At 33.4% G+C, this 16328-nt stretch overlaps 3 protein-coding genes across 7 annotated transcripts; 2 read left to right on the top strand and 1 right to left on the bottom strand.

Annotated features, from left to right (window-relative positions):
- LOC18592546 (protein LAZ1 homolog 1) lies at nucleotides 574-12249 on the bottom strand. Of its 5 annotated transcripts, none has more exons than XR_001929093.1 (11): nucleotides 11920-12249; nucleotides 11104-11240; nucleotides 10123-10715; nucleotides 9956-10012; nucleotides 9366-9474; nucleotides 3030-3214; nucleotides 2844-2932; nucleotides 2427-2682; nucleotides 1457-1702; nucleotides 903-1284; nucleotides 574-811 (listed from the first exon to the last, which is right to left on the bottom strand). XR_001929093.1 is itself a non-coding variant. In XM_018126076.1 (11 exons), the coding sequence occupies exons 3-10, from the start codon at nucleotides 10357-10359 to the stop codon at nucleotides 985-987; spliced, it is 1479 nt and encodes a 492-aa protein (XP_017981565.1). In that variant the 5' UTR covers nucleotides 10360-10715; nucleotides 11104-11240; nucleotides 11920-12248; the 3' UTR covers nucleotides 574-811; nucleotides 946-984. The 5 variants fall into 5 exon arrangements, 4 of the variants coding, with proteins under 4 accessions (XP_017981565.1, XP_017981567.1, XP_017981566.1 ...); XM_018126076.1 differs by having other exon boundaries at nucleotides 946-1284; nucleotides 11920-12248; XM_018126078.1 differs by lacking the exon at nucleotides 11104-11240 and having other exon boundaries at nucleotides 946-1284; nucleotides 11920-12248.
- LOC18592547 lies at nucleotides 3224-5291 on the top strand. Its single transcript, XM_018126080.1, has 2 exons — nucleotides 3224-4751; nucleotides 5066-5291. Exon 1 carries the CDS (start codon nucleotides 3690-3692, stop codon nucleotides 4740-4742), a length of 1053 nt encoding a protein of 350 aa, XP_017981569.1. The 5' UTR covers nucleotides 3224-3689; the 3' UTR covers nucleotides 4743-4751; nucleotides 5066-5291.
- Nucleotides 15387-15812, top strand: LOC18592545 (formin-like protein 20). Its single transcript, XM_007019344.2, has one exon. The coding sequence runs from the start codon at nucleotides 15387-15389 to the stop codon at nucleotides 15810-15812; it is 426 nt and encodes a 141-aa protein (XP_007019406.2).

Below are 16328 nucleotides of genomic sequence, written 5' to 3'. Positions count from 1 at the left end.
TAATTGAAACAATATTAAACATTTAACCCCAATTTGAGCATTTAACCTAAAATGAAAAGTAAGGAATGTCCTAAAGAGCAACACATTGGCAAAGTATTATTTATACAAATGTATTCGTATATGATCATATAGTAAAAGATCTTTATAATTTACATAGATATTCTTACAGCTGAGCTTTTGAAAACTAAATATTATAATAGACCTTATCAACTCAGTTGTGGCAACTTAACAAATAAGCTATTATTAGCGGTGACTTTTCTTTTTAATTTTTTGATGTAGTACTTAAAAAAATTTAAATTATTTAAAAATTTTAAATAATCTTTTTTTTTTGTTATGTTCCATCAGTACCATTTAAATGTAAAATAACAAATAATATGTTGACTAATAAAAATTAATCAATCATTAATCATAAAATTCTATTTGATTCAAAATATTAATATAAAGACTTAATTCATTGCAACAAAAAACTAAAAATTTGTTTAAATTTTCTTAAATAATTTAAAAACTTTTTCAAATATTATACCTTACATCTTTTACACCTAATAATTAATATAAATATATATGCACTTGATGTGGAGAGGCAAAAAAACATTCAGAGGTAAATTTCCACGTATAATACCAAAAGAATGCACCACAATTCTTGCTTTTACAATGGGGTTCATATATAACATCATAATTTTCACCTGTTCAGAATCGTATATTCCGTATACATTGACCAGACTGCAGCAAAATTTTGCAGTTTAGTCAGAATCTTCTATATACATTTCTGATGTTGGAAAGTATCAAGGTCTTGTCCCTCAAGTTCTTCACCCTAGAAACAACAGGTCATTATCAAAACTCAGAATATCAAAAAGGGCCAAGAGAAAGGAAAAAATTCTAAGAAGATTCAAATTTGTACATACATGCCGAGTATTTTGACATTCTCCAGAAATCATGTTAAAATACCTTTTTAACAACTCCAATAGCAATAAACAGCTGCAAATATTATCTGGCTGTTTTATTCCTGTATGCCCCTGCTTTAGCTTCGACATGATGTCTCTTCCCATTCGCCATGCCACTGTCACTAACACTCCCTTCAACAAGGTTTTCATGGGCTTCAGAAAATTCTCTATTCCACGAATTTAAGGGGATAAGGTAGCTGTCATCCTTACAGCTCCTCCTTCGTTCCTCCTCATGGCGCTTCACGTTTTCAGATATCTGATGGAAGGTCTTATTTATTTTAGCAATTCCCCTTTCAACTGGTTCAACAACATGTGAAACTGTATACTTCATGTCATCAACAATCTAGAAATATGATAGAAGATTCACAAAGTCAGAACAGATATAAGTACAAGTTATTCTACTTTTTTTAGGAAAATGTTCTTGTAACAATACAACAGTTTCACCTGAGAAAAAAGGAAAACCAGGAAGATAGAAAAGATATACAGCCAAAAATGCAGAAAGTTAAGAGTCTTACGATTTCACCACTCCCCAAGACCACATCACGAACACTCTGGGGAAAGTTCAAACGCTTCTCTCTCTCATAATGTCGACCCAAGCGCATCCTAGTAGATCTTTCACAATCTTGGACCTCCTCAGGATCCGGTGGTGTTCCTAGAGAAGCATAGTCTGTCATAACAGCTACATTACGAACACATCTTTCTCCACGCTTGTAAGGTACCGCAGGGAAGACATAAAGATGCACAACAGCAGCAACTCCCATCTAATTCCCAAACATTAGTTTAGAAACCCCCATGTGAATCACTCTAAACTTCGAAATAAATAATAACATTGGCTAAAGAAACAAAAAAAGTATTTCACCAAATGAGAACATAACTACAGAGTTTCAGGAAAACCTCATAACATAACTCATCCACAGTATCTAGACTTACCATAAACACCCTCCCTCAAATATAAATCTAAATGCTATGGGTACCACATTAATACAGGCATTTACAATCTGCATTGCTTAGAATCAAGAGTGTCAGACATAGGCATCCAAGATGAGTGTGTCCAACTATTTCTAAGCTTTCTCTTACAGTTGGAGGGCCACGAAACCCTATCCCCATGGCTATGTTGAGGTGTTGGATCTGTGTCTAACACAGGCACTTGAGGAAAAACAAAGAGTTGGAGCAACATAAATTTCAACAGAGGTTTCAGTCTTGAGAACAGCCACATTTATGCAAAAATTCCAAGGGTAGGACTGGTGAAAAAAAATTAAAAAATGAACGAAACAAATGGGGAAAAGTAGAGTAACATAATGTCTTGTTTACACTAACAGCAAATCTTTCAATACCTTCAAACATCATTGCTTCCTTAAATGCTAGACTAGGTTCATTTTCAGTAACACCAATATCTTGCCAAGAAAAGGAAAGAAAGAAGAAAGAATTATCTAAGATCTTGCCACGAACAATCCATACTTAAAGATATATTGTTTAATAATATACCTCAATACAGATAATGTAGTCTTGTATACGTGTCTTCAATTCCTGAGCCAATGACCCCTTAAAAGCTCCCATAGAGAAAAGAAATGCAACAGCAACACCTTGCCACCAAGTCAGGAATACAATTGACTTAAATGTCAGAAACTTGGCCAATGGTTTAATTGGTTCCAACTTCTCTTTAGTAACAGCATAGAACTGTACAAGACAATATAGGGCCCAAGTCTGACTGAAATTAAGAACAACAGCCAGGTATGGGTAGCTGCCAGAAAATTACAGTGCTTAAGGTCAGCATGTGATGATAAAAACTAAAAGACTGCTGAAAAGATATGCACTTAAAATCCATAGCCAACCATGATAAGTCAGTCATATATGTGCGATAAAGTTCTCATATTCTCAAAAAAATGGAAGCATATATCTCACCCATATCTCCATTCAAACTTTCCTTCTCCGTAAACCCCAAAGGATTCCAGAATCATAGCCAGTAATGCACAGATCATCTTCAGTATCATCTGAAAGACAGATGTTTTGATAAGCACTGGAAAGTCTGTAAAATTTCAAAAGAAGCATATAATCGAACGAAAGCTTTTCAGAAACATAAATACATACATACTGAACAATTCCAATCTTTACAGCATGATAGAACTTGGGACCAAGATACCAATCCTTCAGGAAGCAATTTAATGGAAAAGGATGTTCAACAACTCCGTATGCATATGCCTCTTCCAGAAGAGGGGTTCTGGAAGTGATTACCGTCTGACTTTCCATGAATTCAATTGTACGTTCCTCCCCACCTACAGACACCATTTTTCAAGCAAGATCAAATTAGTGAAAAAGCGTAAACACTAATGCATAGTTTTGTCTTCTGAAAATGGTATTAGTAGGACATGTAAATAGAAAAAAAAAGGGTGCATACAACTTGGAAGAACCTTATCCCCATCAGAGTCAGGACATCCCAATTGTTATTGTTGACAGCTTATCAATTTATTTTATTGATTATATTCCAAATTTATAGGAGTTAGTTTAGGGATATTATTTGCTTTCTTTATTTTCCTTATTTTGCTGGATTATTTCCTGATTTCTTGTTCCCTAATTTATGGTAATTTACCAGATTCCCAGACTTAATTTAGATAGGTTTTCTTGTATATAATTAGCACCTAGTAATTCAAATATGATATCAGAGAATTTTGTTTTATTCTCTGTTTTCATGGTATCAGAGCTTCAGTTCCTCTGACTATCCTCTAACCATTATTGTTAGCCAAAGCAGCCATGGCAGATGCAACTCTAGAAGGTTCCTCAAAGGTGTCATCTGAACCTTCTAGAAATGTGTCTTCATCTGTGATTCCTACTGTTGGGGAAAACCATTCTCTCCAAATAACCCAACACAAACTCAATGGGGCCAATTTCCTTGAATGGTCTCAGTCGGTTATGCTAGTAATACGAGGCAAAGGAAAACTCGACTACTTAACGGGTACAAAGGTAACACTAAAGGAAGGAGCAACAGGTCATTCAACTTGGGAGTCAGAGAATTCCATGGTTATGGCATGGTTAATTAATTCCATGAAACCTAAGATTGGCCGGACTTATTTATTCTACAAGACAGCAAAGGAGATATGGGACATGGCACATGAAATGTACTCAAATCTGAAAAACTCAGCACAATGTTTTGAGGTCAGATCTGCCCTAAGAAGCACAAAGCAAGGTAATCTCTCAATGATTGAGTATTTCAATACTTTCACCAAGTTATGGCAGGAGATGGATATGTTTTATGAAACAAATTGGCATTGTCCTGAGGACAGCTTAAAGTATAAGCAGATGCTTGAAAAAGAACGGGTATTTGATTTTCTTCATGGTTTAAGTAAAGATTTAGATGAGGTACGGGGTGGACTTTTGGGGACAAAACCTTTTCCAAACATTAGAGAGGCATTTGCAGAGGTGAGAAGGGAAGAAAGCAGGAAACGTGCTATGTTAAGAATGACTACAGAGGTTATTTCAGATAACTGGTCCCAAAGTTCTGCTCTTGTTTCAAAAAAACATGAACCTGCCAACTCTAGTGATCAGCGTGGGAATCGAAAAAATGATAAAGCATGGTGTGATCATTGTCAACGTCCATATCACACTAGAGAAACATGCTGGAAGACACATGGAAAACCAGCAAATTGGAAGGCACGTAAACAAGGTGAACAAAGTAGAGTTTTTCAAGCTGTCGCAGAGGAAACAAGGCTAGAGGATCAATTTTTAGCAAGAAACAGCTTGAACAACTACAAGTCCTTGCCCAACACCGAACTAGTGCACAAGTTCCAACTTCAAATTGTTCTATAGCCCAGAAAGGTAATTATCTCTCTGCCTTGAGTGCAAATTCTGAATCTAATGGCTCTTGGATTATGGATTCAGGAGCTTCGGATCATATGACTGGATGCCACAGGTCGTTCTCTACCTATGCCCCATGCTCGGGAAATTCCAAAATTCGTGTTGTTGATGGTGCTTTATCATCTGTTGCTGAAAAAGGATCTATAAATTTGGCTAATATGACACTAAAATCTGTTCATGTTCCAAATTTAAAATGTAATCTAGTGTCTATTAGCAAATTGACAAATGATTTGAATTGTGTGGCTAAGTTTTATCCATCATTTGGTGAATTTCAAGATTTACTATCGGGGAGGACGATTGGCAATGCTAAGATGCGTGATGGGCTGTACTACCTTGAGGATAATGGACAAGTGAATAAACAAGCTCTGACTCTAAGTGGTGAATTAACTCCAGTTTCCAGTAAGATTATGTTATGGCATAATAGGTTAGGCCATCCTAGTTTTCCATATTTGAAAAACTTGTTTCCTTCTCTGTTCAAGAATAAAGATATCAATTCTTTTCGTTGTTAAACTTGTATATTTGCCAAACATACCCGTACTTCTTATCCAAATCAACCATACAAGTCCTCGAAACCTTTTTCATTGATCCGTAGTGATATTTGGGGTCCTTCAAGGGTAAATAATATTTCGGGAACCAAATGGTTCATAACCTTTATTGATGACATACAAGAGCATGTTGGGTTTATCTTCTCAAAGAAAAATCGGATGCAGCCACCATTTTCCAACAATTCCATAAAATGATCCAACACCAATTTAATACATCAATTCAAATTCTTCGAACAGATAATGGTCGGGAATATTTCAATTCAATTCTTGGCAATTACTTTATAGAAAATGAAATTTTCCACCAAAGTTCGTGTCAAAACCCCACAACAAAATGGTATTGCTGAACGTAAAAATCGTCATTTATTGGAGACTGCACGTGCACTTATGTTCACAACTCATGTTCCTAAACAGTTTTGGGGTGAGGCAGTCCTAACTGCATCATACTTAATAAACAGACTTCCATCCCGAGTCCTCCGATTTAAAACTCCTTTTGAGTATCCTACTGGAAACCTACCCTCAAACTCGATTATTCACCTCCTTGTCTCCAAAAGTCTTTGGCCGCACTTCCTTCGTACATAATACCAATCCTACCCGTGAAAAATTAGATCCTAAAGCTATAAAATGTATTTTTGTTGGATATTCTCCTAGTCAAAAAGGGTACAAATGCTACTGTCCAACCACAAAAAAAATGTTTGTTTCCTTAGATGTCTCTTTCCTTGAAGATCAACCTTTCTACCCAAATCTTACTCTTCAGGGGGAGATACTAGGAGAAGAGAAGCTTTGGGATTGTCTTATTCCTCTTCCTGTAGTTCCTGACATACCTGAAACACCACCAGGAAATAGAAATCCTCCAATTATGTCATCAACAGATTTTGGCTTGGAAACAGGGGAAGATCCAAATGGGCTTAGTCAACAACAATCAGAGCTTCGTGTCTATTCACGAAGAAACAAAAAGCCTCAAGAAGTGCAATCTTTCACTCATCAACCCTGCTGCCAAGAGTCCAATCCACAAGTAAATGCTGAAACTGAAACTGAAATTATTGGTGCTGGTGATACTTCTAATTTGCCTCAAGTGGAGACTCAACCTAATGAGTTGGACATTCCAATAGCTCTCAAGAAAGGGGTTAGATCATGCACTCAACATCCTATTTTTAATTACTTATCTTACAGCCAATTATCAGGAGCATTCCGAGCTTTGACAAAAAAGATTGAAAGGGATGAAATTCCAAAAAATGTTCAAGAAGCTTTTGAAAAGCCAAAATGAAGGGTTGTGTACTTGAAGAAATGAGAGCCCTAAAAAAGAATGAAACTTGGGATGTAGTGGAGTTACCCGAGGGTAAGAGTTCTGTAGGGTGTAATTGGGTGTTCACCATTAAGTACAAGTCAAATGGTGAAATAGAGAGACACAAGACTCGTCTAGTTGCCAAAGGATTCACTCAAGTTTTTGGGGTGGATTGCACAGAAACGTTTGCTCCAATTGCAAAGTTAAACACTATAAGGGTGCTACTATCACTAGCAGCTAATCTTGATTGGGCACTACATCAAATGGATGTCAAAAATGCCTTTCTCAACCGAGAGCTTGATGAGGAGGTTTACATGGATTTGCCTCTCAAGTTTTGAAGAGGCAATTGGCAACAAAAAAATATGTAGATTGAAGAAGTCACTATATGGATTAAAACAATCACCAAGAGCTTGGTTTGACCGTTTTGCAAAGACTATAAAGAGGTATGGTTACCAGCAGGGACAAACTGATCATACTTTTTTTTTCAAGCATTCACAAGATGGAAAGAAAACTATCTTTGATTGTGTATGTGTATGATATTATTTTAACTGGAGATGATACAGAAGAAATGGAGAGGCTTAAGAAAACTCTTAGGAGTGAATTTGAAATCAAAGACCTTGGGCAACTAAGATATTTCTTAGGGATGGAAGTGGCAAGAAGCAAGAAAGGTATTATTATCTCTCAAAGAAAATATACATTAGATCTTTTGAAAGAGACAGGGATGCTTGGTTGCAAGCCAGCTGAAACACCAATAGTTATGAACATGAAGCTTGGAAGAACAAGGAGTGGAATTCCAGTAGATAGGGGGAGATATCAACGTCTAGTGGGAAGATTGATTTACTTATCTCACACAAGACCAGATATTGCATTTGCTGTAAGTGTAGTGAGCCAGTATATGCATTCTCCAAGTGAAGAACATTTTGAGGCAGTCAACCGAATCTTGCGGTATCTAAAATCTACACCCGGTAAAGGCTTGTTCTTCAAGAAAAATGAGCTGAGAAGTGTGGAGGCATTTACTGATGCAGATTGGGCAGATTCAGTTGAGGACAGGAGGTCTACATCTGGTTATTGTACAAAGGTTTGGGGGAACCTGGTTACTTGGAGAAGCAAGAAGCAACCAGTTGTAGCTTGCAGCAGTGCAGAAGCAGAATTTAGAGCCCTTGTACAAGGAACCTGTGAGCTGATTTGGTTAAAGAGGCTAATGGAAGAACTGAAAGTGTCTAGTATGGGACCTATGAAGCTATATTGTGACAATAAGGCCGCAATAAGTATTGCACATAATCTGGTTCATCATGACCAAACAAAGCATGTGGAGACAGATCGACATTTTATCAAAGAAAAAATAGAAGATGGAGTGATTTGCATGACCTATGTGCCTACCAAACAACAAATAGCTGATGTTCTAACAAAAGGGCTGCCTAGACCGAGTTTCGAAGTGCTAGTAGACAAGCTGGGAATGACCAACATCTATTCACCAGCTTGAGGGGGAGTGTTGACAGCTTATCAATTTATTTTATTGACTATATTCCAGATTTGTAGGAATTAGTTTAGGGATATTATTTGCTTTCTTTATTTTCCTTTTTTTGCTGGATTATTTTCTGATTTCTAGTTCCCTAATTTCTGGTAATTTATCAGATTCCCAGACTTAATTTAGATAGGTTTTCTTGTATATAATTAGCACCTAGTAATTCAAATATGATATCAGAGAATTTTGTTTTATTCTCTGTTTTCAATTATCACTTAAGACTCCATGCCAGAGACTGCAACACTTATTTATGACCCCATTAAGCAAGGCCAAGGAATAGGAACTAAGCAGCCTATTTGTTGCTTGTCATATGTCCCTAAGCACGCATCAGGCTAGTGTATATCACAAAAAGAATTCTCCATATGAGAACATAATTATTCAGACATAAGAATTTCTTTATGTCAGATCCCTGCCAAGTAATTCGTCAAAAAAAAGATCCTCACCAAGTACAGTTCTTAGAAAAGTAAAAATTAGAAACACATAATATTAATAATAAAAATAAATTGTCAAACTACCTATTCTCAGTTTTAACTTTTCTGGCAATACTTTTCCCTTGATGATGAAGAGATGTAAATGACTTACCGGATGAACTACAGCGATAAATACAATGGATAAGCCCAAACAGGCAGACTCAAATATTTCTCGCTAGCAATTAAAACAAATGCAAAACCACAAACAGCCTACATAAGCATGCAACTGCTTCAAACAAATAGTGAAAAGTCCCTCAATCAGTTCATTAAACCCAAAAGAAGCTTTTAGGATTTTCAAGTCTGACTTGTAATGACAGCCCCCTAAATGCAGTGAGCACCTAATTCAAAGGTTTCCAGGGGCAGGAGGGTATATTTTTTGACTAAAAGAGCATCTCACCAGACTCAACTGAAAAAAGACTTAAAAGACATCTATATGGTCCCAAATTCCCTATCTTTAATCACACCCTTGTCAAGCCCTCTGAACACCATCAAGGCTCATCATGATTGTTTAACTCTTCAGATATGTGGTCCTTATAGGTTTCTTTGCACAGTTTATTCATAACCAAAAATGAGAAAACATAAAAAGACAACCAAAAAGGACGAATCACACATACCTACACAAAAAGGAAATAAAAAAAAGACATTGAAGATCTGAAAGATACTTTATGAGAAGTAATCTATTCTAACACATTCAAGACATAACAGCTATTAGTAGATCAATAAGCAAAGAAACATTCAGTCTTCTTAGCATACCTAAACAAGCTATCAAATATCTCTCAAAGCAGTACAATGCAAAAGCTTCATAACAGTCCCGAATTACTTCACAATTGAAAGCGGCATCTGAATCCAACAGTGATAAAAACTGTTTCAAAAAAATTTTTAAAAATCCAGAATACACAGTTAGTCCATAAAAAGTTAAATATATCTGAAACAATACCTACAGTTTAATTAAAAAAAATTCAATAGAAAATCAGATGCCAAGATACCAATGTTTTATAGAATATTGTATAATACCACCAAGTACTGCTGCTAGAATGGAAAAACTTTTAAATCTAACAACAAAGCAAGTTGTAAAGTCAGAACCATATATGTAATAATAAAAGCCAAAAATATGTAGATGAATGACAAGAGAATCTGGTCTGTCCCAATGTTTAAAGTACAAAAAAACGTCAAGTGCCTTAAAAAATGACTCTGTAAAACTTGCAAGCAAAAAGATCCTTGCAAATGCAATCAAATACATATTTCCATTAATAAATAGTAAACCATCATCATCAAAGATATTAATATGCGATGTCGAAAGGGGTAGAGATGAGGGAAGAAAAATAATTAATTAATACACTCACCGATTCCAGTGCATAGACAGGAACCATCAGAATGAGTCCAATCAAAAACTTCTGCTCCTGAAGTTAAAATAGCAAAGGCACCTCTATAAAAAACATAATAATAATGGGTAACATAAAATAAAAAATAAAAAAAAGTTCGAAAAATGGAAAGGAAGATTATAATATACCTCCGGTTGATTATAAGCAGCTAAATGCTCAAAGATAAGGTACATAGAGAGGACAAGAGCAACAAACACAAATATGCTTGCACTGAAGACTGGCCAGCTGAAATCTACAGCTTTCTGCGCACCAAAGTTTGGCAACAATATTCTCTCTGATCTGCCTGATGATTCAACTAGGGTGAGAAGGAAAAGTGAAGAATAGAAGACACCTCTCCATCCCATGGAGCAATAGCAGGCAAGCATCTTATTCGACAGCCCAAAAGACCAATGCTTGCGGATACACTTTTAAGTTGCTGAAGAATCAACAAGTCCAGAAATTCATTTACCAGTCCTTATTCTTCTGTTGCTCAATTTATGTTTCCCTTCTGAAAATTGAGAGAATAACACTGCTCCTCTCAAACTACAATTTTTACAAAGATAAACCACCCATCCTATGTTGCTACAAGAATGCCCCAGAATAAGAACACAAAAATCATAGCCACATTACAATTTCATTATGCTTTCTCAGCTCATTTGCTTTATTCTGTCTTAACATGAAAAATGATCACTTGCTTCTACAAGGACAACCAAGAAGTCAAGGGGACTGGGACCAAAATTACCTGTAAAGAGAATAGAAACTATAAACCAACAAGAAATACCAAAAGTAGCAACAGTACATTGAGAATAACCAGAAAAAAATATTGATGAAGACAAAAATGGCATTGAGGGTTGAAGGGAAGCAACTCTTAAATTCAGTTCCACAGTCCATTAAAACGGAAAAGCGTTGTAGATAGAATACTTGACTAAAGTACTGATGGACAGATAACAAATTACACATCTACACACTAATAATAAGCTCGGTAAAATTTCAAGAAACAGTTATTGATGGTAAGTAACATTCCAGGCTTAGAATGTTACATCCCATATTAATTTCAAGAATCAACTGAAAGGACGTGAAACACAAATAGTTTGAGCTCAGGAGTGAAACTATGACTGTAATCTGCTCACCTTCAATACCTATAAATTGAAGCTCAAAACCAAACCAGTGTTTATTCTGATACAGATAGCCAAGATGATAGACTGACAACCACCAAACTCTTTCATATGCACATATCTGTTCAGTGTTCACTCATCTGCCTATCTTCCTAGCAATCCAAAGGATATTACATTATAAAATAGAACATGCTAAACCCTAAAACTATATGTTAATTAGCAATAATTAAATAACCAGCCAGAATAATTCAAAGGTCCTAGCTGCTCCCCCAAAGAAACACATTCGACTAGCACTGGCTTCAAAGGATTAAACAGAACTACATTTAAAGATCCATTGCTTAACTAGAAAGGTTCCTCCACTAACAGACAAGCATTTGATTTATATATGCCCCTAACTTATCAATTTTCAACAAAAATGACCATATGTACAATTACATTTATCAAATTTGTGGAAATTACTAAAATTAAATCATAAAAAACTATAGTTGACTCACATTTTTCTAAAAGAAAGTAAAAAGATAATCACTCAAAACTGCATTCCCTGAGTTTTCCCAGCAACCAAACAAGAAAATGCCTTACCCCTAATCGCAATCGAGAAAAAACACCAGCAGCTAAACCGACTGAATTAAACAAAAAAAAGAAAGAAAAACATGCAGCAAACTACGGAAAACCATAGAATATCGATCATACTGAAAAAAAAAAATAAAACCCTAATGTCAGTGAAGCTATTGGAAAAAAAATATCAAATAAATATTTAAAAAATAACATTTCGCATAAAACGAGGGAATCTTTATAATTGTAGAAGGAAAAGAATATAGTTTAGGCTCAAACCTGCTGTCGAAATTTACCACGAAAATCAGGGAATTGCAAATTTTTAAAAGAAATTAAAGAAAGAAATCAGCAAAAAATGAATCAATTGGTGAGTTTCTGCTCGGATCAAAGGAAATAACAAAACCGAAATTTTATAAAAGGCAGTTGGAAATTTTTGTTTTCTTTATAAAGCTAAAATGCCAATGACACGGCAAGGTTTTTTAACTTTTATCGTAAAAAGAACTCCACGCGTTGATCTTGATTTACGTCGCTTGATCATTGCAAACTGCTGCTGAGGCGAGAGATCAATGTACCGCTGTGACGGTTACGATCTAACAGGCCGTCGTTTGAGAGAATGGAATGTGAAATCGGGATTAAAGAAGATTACTTGGCAGCGAAGATAAAGGTGAGATGGATGCCACGTCAGCAGTAGAATGGTAGTTGGTTGACCAAAGTTTGACTACTAGTCTACGACTGCTCGTTGGGAGATGATGACGGACCGAAATTGGATCCACTAGGCGGAGTCAATTGCTCGATTTAATTATCCTAGCTGATCAATTTTTTTCATGTTAGAAGTTTCCGCAGGTTCAGTTATCTTGTAAAAATTTTATTAATAATTAAAATTAAAAAGATGTAATAGAGAGAGAGATTTAAACCAAACTTTCAAAATTACATTAGTAAGAAGAAAAAAAATTCTTAGTACAAGAATTACTATTTTTTACAATTATTTATAATATATAAGATAAATAATTTACTTGTGTACACGGATCTAAAATAAATTTATAAAAAATAAAAGTAAGAAGTACTATTTTTTTATATTTATTTAAATCTAATATAAAGAAAATTAAGTTTATCTAATCTAAAGATGTCACGCAACTCTGCTTGAAGCTAAGCTAATACCTATAAGTTTTGATGAAAATATATATTATTCGACAAATAATTTACAACTTGGTTTTCTTCTCAACGAATATATGAAAGATTTTATAAAAAAATTTATGTAAGCATTTTTTAATAGAAGCAAGAAGATATCGAATGTCATGTGACCCTATTCTACTTGTCTTGATCATTTAATGGACCCAAAAACAATTTTTCTTTACTTTTTTTTTTGTCAAAATATATTTTCATTAATTTTTAATTTATTTATTATATAATTTTTTTAATACACATGACATTTTTACTCATTGCTTGCATTTTGATTATCATCCAATATGAAGATTAAATTAATTTACATTTTATTTTCCATTTTATAGATAGTAGATTCTAAGAAAGAATAAAAAATTTTAAATAAGTAGTGAGTTTGGAACGGTTGTCTTCCTTGCCTTCAAGGCAAACTTAACTATTTCAATCAACTTCTTTTCTTGTAAATTAATAAATATAAATATAAATCATATTATAAAGAATATAATTATTATTATATATATTGCAAAGTTTTATGGTTAATATAATAATGTAGGAATCAATTATACTTATATTAAGTATAATAGGTATTTTCATTGTCAAATATATAACATACATAATATACTTATTTATTAAAATCATAAAATATATAATTACAGGTTATATATTTTAGAAAATATAAGTTATATGTTAATATTAATATATAATATTAGATATCCTACGTATTAATAGATTATAATTATTATACCTATATAGTAATATATTGCAATATAAAATATTATGTATAACCGCATAATTATATATCTATTATTTACTTTTAGTATAAATATATTTACTTTTTGTTTGGTGTTAACATTATAAAATTATAATTTATAAAATTATTAGTGTTTTCATTTATGTTTACATCAATAGAACATATCAAAGTGTTGTTATTGATTATTAAGTGATAATAACTATTAAAGCAAATGGAACAAAGATAATAAATGTAACTTATAACAACCTTATTTATATGACTAAATTTAATACCATTATTAGTCATTAGCTTTGCTTATATAATATATCGTTTATTAGTCGTTATATATATATACAAATTTTGTATATATATCATTATAATATATAATTTGTGTTATAACATACATGATAAATTAATTAAAATAATATATCAATGTTATTATATAATATGTAGTTTGTATATATTTTATATGCTATCTAAAATTAATATATAATACATATTTATATATAAGTTATTAATGTTATTATATATTACTATATAATATGTTAATATTTATATATCTATAAATATTGTTTTATAGTTATATAAAATATTATGCACAATATTTATAGTTTATATATTAAAGTTTATTTTAAATATGATTTAATGTAAAATATTTTTTATTCATGTTTTGAGTGTCGGGTTCAAGTTATTAAATGAATATCTCTATATAAAAAATTTGACTTGTATAATTGAGTATTTAACTAATTCAGGTTATTAGATGGGTATCCATATATTAATAGGATTCGATTTTGGATAGCATTTAACGATTTTAATTAGTTTTTAATAAGGTTCGGATACTTGATATCTAAACGGTTTTGGGTTTGGGTATCCTACCAATTTACATTCCTAATCAAGCCATTATAAATGGATAAGAGAAACACTTATAATTAATATTAATTGTTATTAATTAAAATATCATTTATTATTTTATGTCATACGATATTAAGAGAAATTATGAAAATTGTCATGTGGTCATGTTATCACACCACATCAGCATGTCATGTAAATGTCATATGGCATATAATAATAAGTGATACTTTAATTAATAAGATTTAATCAACTATTAATCATACAAATTTATTTGATCTAAATAAAAATACAATGACGTGATTGAATGCAATAACAAAATAAAAACTTATTTGATATGTATTTAATTAATTAATTTCTTATTTGAATTTTTTTAATAATTCAGGAAATATTTTTAGATCTAATGTCAAGTTAGAAGATGTGATATATATTTAATTAATTATATGATCAAATTAAAGCCAAGATTAGTAGCATTTATTCAGATTTAATGACAAAATGTAAAACCGATTAACAAGGGATTTGATGGACTTTAGTTAGAAGATTTGATGGATTTTATATACAATAAAAATTGGGCCGCTTGATGATTCCATTACAGACTTTAGTCAATTCATATTGATTTCCAATATTCGTTTGTAAATATTTTCCGCGAACTTTGAGCTGAGTAACATCTTTATATTATTTATTTTTGATAATTGATGCTATGCCTTTTTCCATGCTTTAGCTAATTCTGAGTTAGCAATAAAAGAAGGAAAGGCAACAAATTAGGAATGATTTTACGGGAAAATGGTAGGGAGGGGACTATGAGGAAATGATCCGTGATACAGAATCGAAATATCATTGAATGCAGAATTCTCTTCCAGGGAAAAGTGACAGAAATTGGAAACCAAAATCTTAAATATATACTTTCTATATCTTCTCCAAAAAAAAAAACAATTCAAAACTATTAAATTTAGTAAGAAGATCTTGATTGATTACAGGCAATGAATTCACTCACGGCTATATAAACGACATGAAGGTAGCTCCAAAACACCAAGAAGGGGAAAAGATGGAGAACAAGATATCCATGTTGTTGATGGTTGCGTTAGTATTTTTAGGGTATGTCTCCATGTCGGGCAATGCAAGAGCAGTTCCGGAAGCCAGCCAATTGAATTTCGGGGTGTTTCCTAAAGGTGTCCCCATTCCTCCATCTGGGCCTAGTCGGCGTACATCAGCATCCCCGCCTCCTCCTCCACCAATACGGCTGTTGAATTTTGGGATGTTTCCTAAAGGCGTCCCCATTCCTCCATCAGGGCCTAGCCGGCGTACATCAGCATCCCCCCCTCCTCCTCCACCAACAGGGCTGTTGAATTTTGGAACATTTCCTAAAGGCGTCATTCCTCCATCTGGGCCTAGCCGGGGTACTTCAGCATCCCCTCCTCCTCCACAAAAATGGTAAAGGAAGGGGCCGTAAAAGGTCCATCCAGTTATCTAGTGCAGAGCATTCGCCATGCACTATTGCTTTTGCAAACACATAAGACAAATCCAAAAATTAATAATAATAAATAACTCACTCTGAGTTGCTTTTTACAAACTAGCAACATAGATGCTGTCATTGTATGAGAAATTATTTTGGTCGTGTTTACATAAATTGACTGATCCAATCCAATATGGCATTTGGTGTTTAGTTACTTTTGATATTCTTTGTGTTTGAATGTTTAAATTAGATAAGTATATGCTACGATTGTCCTAGTGTCGTATACCACAACAAATAATGGAATGGTATTTACCCTAATCTCAAAATCAAATATTAAGGGGCAAAAACAATGCAGATGTTTACCTCGTGTTAACAAAAAATAATGCAACACTTGATTTAACTTTTAACATAGAAAGAACAATCAGAATAAAACAAGAATATAAAAATTATATCGATTTGCATTCTTTGGAGTCTTAACCTATATCTAGAATTAATTTA

The sequence above is a fragment of the Theobroma cacao genome, chromosome 8, assembly GCF_000208745.1.
Source record: "Theobroma cacao cultivar B97-61/B2 chromosome 8, Criollo_cocoa_genome_V2, whole genome shotgun sequence".
Classification (NCBI taxonomy): Eukaryota; Viridiplantae; Streptophyta; class Magnoliopsida; order Malvales; family Malvaceae; genus Theobroma; species Theobroma cacao.
Note: the sequence above shows the minus strand (reverse complement) of the source record. Positions and strands in the feature narration are given on the sequence as shown.